At 41.0% G+C, this 8555-nt stretch overlaps 2 protein-coding genes across 3 annotated transcripts; one reads left to right on the forward strand and one right to left on the reverse strand.

The window, feature by feature from the left end:
- The first annotated feature begins 20 nt into the window (after positions 1 to 20).
- rpp30 (ribonuclease P/MRP 30 subunit) lies at positions 21 to 4141 on the forward strand. 2 transcript variants are annotated; one of them, XM_031561417.2, is made up of 12 exons: positions 21 to 158; positions 501 to 556; positions 640 to 696; positions 793 to 858; positions 982 to 1050; positions 1222 to 1311; positions 1666 to 1782; positions 1886 to 1915; positions 2207 to 2244; positions 2580 to 2659; positions 2914 to 3065; positions 3874 to 4141. In XM_031561417.2, exons 1-11 carry the CDS (start codon positions 65 to 67, stop codon positions 3042 to 3044), a joined length of 828 nt encoding a protein of 275 aa, XP_031417277.1. In that variant the 5' UTR covers positions 21 to 64; the 3' UTR covers positions 3045 to 3065; positions 3874 to 4141. The 2 variants fall into 2 exon arrangements, with proteins under 2 accessions (XP_031417277.1, XP_012688854.1); XM_012833400.3 differs by lacking the exon at positions 3874 to 4141 and having other exon boundaries at positions 2914 to 3595.
- On the reverse strand, positions 3884 to 7012 carry ankrd1b (ankyrin repeat domain 1b (cardiac muscle)). Its single transcript, XM_012833399.3, has 9 exons — positions 6836 to 7012; positions 6259 to 6399; positions 5955 to 6080; positions 5722 to 5829; positions 5500 to 5598; positions 5132 to 5230; positions 4722 to 4820; positions 4448 to 4546; positions 3884 to 4060 (listed from the first exon to the last, which is right to left on the reverse strand). The coding sequence occupies exons 1-9, from the start codon at positions 6860 to 6862 to the stop codon at positions 3962 to 3964; spliced, it is 897 nt and encodes a 298-aa protein (XP_012688853.1). The 5' UTR covers positions 6863 to 7012; the 3' UTR covers positions 3884 to 3961.
- Positions 7013 to 8555: the final 1543 nt, after the last annotated feature.

Genomic DNA, 8555 nt, shown 5'->3' on the forward strand with positions numbered 1-8555 from the left:
ATCTCAGTTGCTATTCTAAACTACATCTCCCATAACTCCTGTCGTTATATCAACTTGAACACACATGGTTTGCAAAATGGCTATGTTCATGGATTTGAACGTCAACTTTACGAAAGATAAGAAAACGCTGCAAAACATAATCGAAACCGCTGCTCATCGTAAGTGTGACCTGCCTGATTTCAGTCGAAAAGAACATAGTTGTACCTGCTATACGTCCTACGTGCCTGTTATTAACGCTATATCTATCTTAAAGTATTTAGCCAGCTGTGATGTTCGGAGGAAGAGAATATTCTTTCTACTTGCCAACTAATGTTGTTATTGTATGTTAACCTCATATATGTAACACTGTGTAATTTTGATTGGGATCTTGCATATTCCATGATAGTCGTTTACCCTAACACATTCCATGATCAGGTGCATGCAGTAGTGAAATTCAAGTCTTACTTAGCTTGCCATCCAAAAAATACGACACATGGTATTAAAATGCATTTTTTTTTCAGTTGGATATTCCACAGTAGCTATAAATTACACATTAGAGAGTCAGCAGAAGAAACCGGTAAGATCATACGAAACTTAACATAACGTTACTGCATGCAATGTCAGTGTTGGTATCATACCCAAATGCATTCTGTTTTTTAGGAGATACCAAAACCAACGAGCATCTCAGATCTTTTCACCAAGTTGCCTGTGGTGCAGGTGATTATTTGCATTCTTCATACATTCATGTATTGTTTAGTAGTAGTGTGATTTCACTCAATTCATTTGTATTGATTCATTTGTATTAATTTCAAGGGGAGATCCAGACCCATCAGAGTATTAAGCCGTCTAACAGTGGTGGCAACAGATCCCAGCCATTTTGTAAGTCAATCTTACAGTGGTGTTTATTTAGTTATTGTTTTCCTACAGTCAACAAATCACAGCTTCATTGATGCAATAAGCACTGGAATCTCGACTTATTTAGTTGTCTTGTTTTCTTTGTAGAGGCCAAACGCAGAATACAAGGCATTTGACTTGGTGGCCGTGTTCCCCAAGACTGAGAAGTTATTCCATGTGAGTTCTTTTTGAGGTTACCTTTCATCCGTCCTGTTATAGGCACCACATCGATGCTACATCGATGCTACAAGAATAGTAGGCATCGAGAGTTTAGTTGGAGAGGCTCTTGCTTGTACTTGCTCTGTTGTTTGCACATCTCTCATGACCTTCCTTTACTTTTTGACCCAGGCTGCCTGTATGACATTCGAGGTTGACATCATTTGTGTGACCGTGACGGAAAAGCAGCCCTTCCATTTCAAAAGGGCTCCTGTCAATGGTGTAAGTGTACATTATAGTGAATATGTGTATGTATGTGTGTGTGTATGTAAATGTATATATACCGGTGGGGCTTTATGTTGTTCTGTGTGTAGATGCGGCCCTAGATAGGTAGATGCTGTTGAAGATCACTCTCAGGGACCGCGGCACTATTATATATTTATATAAATCTCTGGAACATCTGGTGTGATCTACGAGCAATCATTCATCTCATTTACTTGCAATGGCTTTGTCTAGATGCTTTGTTTAGTTCCAGGAGTGCAGTGTGCCTTGGCCACAGTGTTATATGGGTCTCAGTAGGTTATGCTTGTTTGGCCATAAAATTGTGTTTTTAAATGAGTGTTGCCTTGTTGCCAGGCGATTGATCGGGGAGTGTTCTTTGAGATCGTCTACACACCAGCAATCAGAGATTCTACCATGAGGAGGTACACCATCGGAAACTCTCTGGGCCTCATGGAGACGTGCAAAGGAAAAGTATGTTTATACACACACACACACACACACTCACTCACACAGGGGTAAACCAGATTAAACTAGATGACTAGTTTAACCTTTGGTGTGTATTTTCTTTCAACAGGGTGTCATTTTGTCAAGTGGCGCAGAAAAGGTATGAGCTCCGTTTTCTATTTCCCAGAGGATGCATATGGTTGCAGTTTGCCCTGTGGTGTCAAGAGACAGAAGATTAGTTTTCGATTATGTACATTGTTTGTGTATATTGTGCTACTCAAAGAATGACTGATATAAATGGAACACAGTAAATGACAGGGGCGAAATTGGGTCACTTTCAAGCCCAACTGTACAGTAGACAGACACCAAATTACAATTTGCAGATGAAGTCTCAAGTGTGAACGTGTATTTGCATGTGTATTGATCTTGAATTTCTTTCCCAACTACCCAGCCTCTGGAATTGCGAGGACCATATGATATTGCCAATTTGTATCCTTATTCTGAGTGTGCCACCCCATCTCAAAAGAAATACTAATAATTTGTGCCGTGCTAATGCAGATTTCTTTTGAAAAAAAAAACCATCTGTAGGCCTATTGAATTTGTTGAGAATAAGTTATAATGTGAGATGTGTTTGGCTTTTGAGCTCTTATTTTGTTGCTGCCTAAAACACGTTGTAAATGAATGACATTTTAATTTTCTTAAAGGCATCATCAGAATGCCGTGTGTGTGTGTGTGTGTGTGTGTGTGTGTGTGTGTATTTGACACAGATAGAGAGAGAAAGTATTCAGACATGCATTTGTTATGACCTGAGCTAAGATTTACAGAGGGCTTGTATTCGGGTTGTCTGAAGGAGATGCCAAAGCAGCTGTCTCTACAAACTGCCGTTCTGTGGTGTTAAATGGAGGTGGGTGGAGTGGTTTTCCTTGCATTGACATGACTCCTGTTCAAGTAAACACATTACAAAAGGAAATGGGGGGGGGCATGAAGTAGCACAAGGAGGCTATCTGTATGGTTTACAAGGTTCATTAAGTTAAAATGTGCAAAGTACTCATGTGTTTAAAATAATTACACTGCTGATGGTACCTTCATGGTACAACATGGCTTCTGATTCAAAGGTATTTAAATAGCAATGCTAACTGAGTGTGGTTATATGAACAGAGACGAGAACAACTGCTTTCGGGATCATTCGCACCATGAAGAAACCGCCACCTGCCCCCACGGCTTCAGAGGAGGACAAGAGCGAAGAGAGAGAGAACTCTGCTGCGAAGAGAGCCAAGATGGAGCATTAGTTACAAACCTCCCTCCTTCCAGTAAACACATTTTTTTGTTTTTTCTTCCACAGTATCATTGTGATAATGAGCATAATGTCAAATATGTACAATACGTTTAGCTGAGCATAGAACACATGTTCACTTATGAAATGATCATCTGGTTAGTTGTTTAAGTTAGAGTATAGCCTTAAAGATGGCCAGAGTGGACTTGGCATTGATGACTTTTTTGTTTTTTATGGACTTGTATTAATTCTCTCATTACACATCATCACATAATGACGAAGTGGTTTGTATTTGTAATATTTATTGAGGTTGTTTTGTAAAATGGAAACGGATCAGGTAGAACAGACCATGATTTTATATTTTTGTTCAGGTTACATGAAACACAAGTCAAAATTTACCATTTAAATCAAATGTTGTACAAAGAAATATGCCACACATTATATTTTAAGAGCATCTCATTTAAAAAACGTTTTTACGTGCACGACCTCTGTAAATCCTGCTACACAATCAAAATGCCTCTCCAAATGCTACTTAGGGATATGCTAATAAATTAATTAAAAACTAAACGATCTGTCTAAAACTATGAGACATGCTGAAGTATCCACACAAACATAACCTTCAGAACCAACCTTATGAACTTCCACCATCATCAGTAACCACCCGCCAGTTTTCAGAATCTTTTTGCCATCTGTTCCATGTATGACATTATGAAACTTAAACATCCTCAATCCAGCAATCCTGTTTGCAAACTCAACTTTAACTCAAGCTAAATCTAAGCCCACCTGAATCGAGATGCTAACTGTCCGTGCCAACTGCCAACACAAGAATGACCTTTCCCTTGCAGATTTCGTTCAAGCAAACATTTACATCACGCTTCTGTCTTCGAATCGCCGCTGCAGGTGTTGCAATCAGCCTCTAGAATTTTCCAGCAGTCACTTTGGAGAGCTGCTTTTCTCATCGCTGAACTTTCCCAGGATATCTCTCGCCTCGCTCTGCCACTCCAGCAAACCGTCCATCGGTGACTTCCCCTCCTGGAGATGCAGGAACAAAGCCTTTAAACTCTCAACTTTTTGAAAGAAATAAAGATCGACAGATGAACTTGTCAGACCAATGGATTGTTTTTGTGCTTTCTGTAATGGGGAAAAGTATATCAGCGTCTGTCTCTGGACAGATTAATCCACTAGGTGTCACTGCTGTCAAAACCACTGATGGAGTGATGGAGCTCCTTAGCACACTTTTCATTGTATTTTTAGAAATCATTCATAATTCATGGAAATTCTGCTGACTGTCAGGGAGTGAATTCCATTCTTAGTGTTTCTGTGATTTCAAGAAAAGATTCTGATTCAATTAGTTCACATTTAAGGAGTAGTAGTGAAATGGATTAAAACAAGTCATATAGTGTATTTCTGCACACTTACGCAGTTCTTCATTTTCATGTTGGCTCCATGCATCATTAGCAGCTGGATGAATTTAAACCTGTTGAGCCTGACCGCGTCATGCATCGGCGTATCTCCCTCCTGTGTCAAAAGCAAAACACGACCACATGGTTGACCACAATTATTCACTTCTTCAATGACTTCACCATTACCCTGAGTCTATTTTGATCACATCTCCTAAAGGTTGCAACCCATGCCCAGTAACCCCCCACCCCCCCAGTTACCAACCCATGCTCAGGTGACCCCCCTCAGTTACCCAGTCTTTGGTGTTGATGTCGGCACCACAGTGGATGAGATGTTCCGCACACTCGTAGTGTCCGGTTCTCACAGCAACATGCAGGGGGGTACTGCTCAGCTGAGAGACAGAGGTAGAATTGAAAAAAATAAAAATCTAGAACAGTTACAGCCGCATGGGGTCAGACATCATGCCTGTACAGTCACATTGTAGAACATAAACTACTTTTATCATACAGGCATAGCGAGCTGTGGTGGATAGGGCTAGAGTGGAGAACTAGTTTAGGTGTTTTTTCAAAACCTTTTCCCTTATCTAGTAACAAAAGCCATATAACGAAATTGTTGAAGAACATCACCAAAAGAAACTTTGAGAAAGCAACAACTCTCGCTTCAGACTGTCCAAGCAGCCAGTGTTGGGCATGTCTGTCATACCTTATCTCGGGCAGTGACTTTAGCGTTGTGCTTCAGCAGGAGCTCCACCACAGGCAGACTTCCTCCTCGACAGGCACAGTGAAGAGCAGTTGACTCCAGCTGTCCAGAGAAAAAAGATGGAACAAAGCGATATGAAGGAGTGATGCAAAATGGCTAACTCTCAGATAGATTTCTGAAGTCAGATGTACCAAATAAGAAGCCAAACGCGAGGCCTTTAGTCTGGATGCTTAACATTTTTGAGACTAATGTAATTTTCAATCTAAAGTCAGTGACTTGTTAAATTATGGTCATATGTATTAATTTTAGATTATGAAACTAGCACAGTATTGTCACATATATAACATACATGCTTGTGTTTTTGACGCTACCTTGTCTTTCTGGTCAACCTTAGCCCCGACCTCGAGAAGCCTTTTCACAACGGCCTCGTGGCCTTGATAGCTGGCTCTGTGAAGTGCAGTGCGATTTAACTGAAAAGTGGAAAGAAGAAAAGGTTGATGTTGAGGATGTATCATTACCCAGTCACTGAGATCATGGACAGGGCAACATATATCCCGTAGTCAACAGCTCCTAGCGTGGTGTGAATGACTCACATTATCGTATGTGTTTGGATCACCGTTCTTCTCGAGGTACTTTTCAATGATGCCCATTTTTTTGTCTTCAGCCGCTTTCAGGAAATCATCTTCATCCACGTAATATGGCTGTGAAGGGAATGGGGGAGGGAAAAATGTGTTACTGTCAACCCCTTTACTGTAAATGTGTTTTGAAAAATGGAGGTAATATTTCCAGCCTTGTAGGTGATTATGGGTGAGTTGTCGAGCCTCACAACAATCTCAGGAGCAGGCTTGTGCTTTCGGACTGGCACTCTCTTGGTTTTCCTTTTCTTCTTGAGTTCTAGAATCTTCTGCAGGTCATCTACAGTCTCAAGTTTCAGATAGTCATCTTTGCCAGCCTGCTCATACAAATGCAAAAAATAGATTTTTTTCAATAACAAATATTTGGTGAAAGTAATAATTTGTGAACTGTTGCCTGCTTAAGTTAGAACCACACACACTCAAACGAGGATGGTCTTTTTTTTTTTTCAAAAACGCAATACCTTATTTACTATTTCTCTACTAAATGCTGCTCACCTCATGGTCATCCAATAGGTCTCTGCTGGACCTCAGATCATCCTGCTTCTCTTGGCTGACAGTCGTTTCATACTCCCCTGTGGCAAACTGCTGGGTTTCAGCCTCCCCTGGCTCTTTGATCCCACATGTCTTGCCGGTAACCTAGTGATAGGGTAAAGGGATTCATTAGGTGACGGCTATTAGCTGGGATGTCCTGAAGGAGAGCAGTGTACATCAGAGGAAAGGAACACAGCACTTGTCTCCCTGAGGAAACCGCAAAAGTTTGAGATAAAACATCTTCTTGTTCTCAGGTTTTTTTTTTTTTTATAATTCTGCCCTTAAGCTTCAGCCAGATGTCTTTTTCTTCGTTTTAGCAATTTCTATTGAGTAGAGGGAAATATCACCAGTCCTACATTTTTATATTGTAGGTATACTGCTGTTAGAGTAGGAAAATCAGAGGATAATAACAAGGAAAAAGATAGCAAAAGAAGTATCCTTGGATGAACATCATTAAAAAATACAATATCAATAGACAATTTAAATATAGAAGAATTTAAAACATACAAATTATGCCTTACAAAACAATAAAGCCTATTACCAGTCCTTCAAAGCCAAGCATCCCCATGGTGAAGTGTGTTGTGTTCTCTAGTCCACCACCAAGTGTTAGCCCAGTGACCTTGCTCAGCTCCCCAAAAGAGTGTCAAATATGTCTCTAGAGTCTCCGCCTTGTTCAGTGTCTTATATACCTTAGTGTGGGCACCGAGGTTTAAAATCATGCGCTAACCCACCCCCCCCCACCATCACAGCCAAGGGACATAGTCACCAGTCACGCCGTCTACATGGCTGAGCGTGACCTAATGTCAACAGAGCGCTCGGGAAAGCTGGAGTATGCTGAGGATGCGTACTGCACTGGGAGATGGGAATGGGTGTGAAACATGAGTGTGCCTAACCCCCCCTGCCAGCAGCGCCTGGTGACCAAAGCGCCTGGCAATGCCGTTCGATTTCTTTCGTCTATCACTCTATCAGAAGATCTCCCTTCTCCTCTCTTATCTCTCCTCCCGACCCTAAACTCTTACACCACCGCAGTCACGCTTACCAGCAACAGCTGGCTCCCTGTGACACCGATACGCTACGCTGGTTTAGACCACCAGACGGATGAAACAGGAAGACATGGCTTAGGGATTTCTGAGTCAAAGAAGAACTTTTAAAAAAATAAAACCTAAATTAGATTGTGAACTCTAATCGACGTCTCCTATTTCTTGGTTTCCTCTTCGGTATGCTAATAGGGGGGTCTTTATTGGTTTGTTTTCTTCTAGGGTTTCTGCTAGAGCATCACTTCAAGTGGGCCTGATAAAAGCATTACTACCTGAGACTATTTTTAATCTCGTGGGTCGGTAAATCACTTACACTAATGAGTCAGGCCGTTTGACAGCTGCCATTTTTACAAGTACATGCTGTACCCGGCCTTGTAAAACACCAGATGAAGAAGTCAAAATACAAATAATGCGCCCGTTAATGTCAAGACCTCCCGAGGATTTACAGTTATGGACCCCGCGTTTAAATGTCATCAGTTTCATTCTTATGATCCCTGAGAAAATCTCAGCTTCCTCTATCTTTAGCTGATCGAGGTGGGTGGCATGACCAGATGAGTTTACTATGAGAGAAACATCTCAGTGGCACCGAGATATGAAGATGTAATCATAACCCGTGAAGGAGACACTAAATGAAGCTCAAACGAAGCTCTCCAACATCAAACAGAGCACTTCATTACAGGACTGGAACATCAAATCACTGGTCGATCAGTGGTCGATCTTTGAAAAGTGTAGTGTAAAATTGTCGCAAACACAGTTTTCAGCAGCTTCGTCTCTAGTGTTCCAACTCTAGCATTAAGTTATTTAATATAGATGGTTGTACTTCATTAAATTGTGACTAATATTGGTCGCATTAAAATGACAAAATGACAAATCTACATGAAGATCAAAATATATAATCAAAAATATACATGGAGGTGCACTGCCTTGCTGAAACCTTTGTGGCTGTGATGCTCGAAAAAGATTAGACAAAATGTGTTTCCCAAAGAAAGAAATTAAGTGGCACTAAAAACCTACTTTTCTCTTTCTCAAGCCACTTATCCCAGTCCCAGGGCTTTTGGACATTTACGATTGGGTCTCTCTTGTCAAAACTCTGTGCTGATGAGTGTTATATTTTAGATATTGTGAGGGGGAATTTTTTCTAGGTGCAGTCGCATGCGTTGTAAAGGGAATGTGGAAAAGCCCAGCTTGACCAGATCGTCTGGACATCATAAATGGATTGCAGTG

The sequence above is a fragment of the Clupea harengus genome, chromosome 23 (genome assembly GCF_900700415.2).
Source record: "Clupea harengus chromosome 23, Ch_v2.0.2, whole genome shotgun sequence".
In the NCBI taxonomy this organism is placed as follows: Eukaryota; Metazoa; Chordata; class Actinopteri; order Clupeiformes; family Clupeidae; genus Clupea; species Clupea harengus.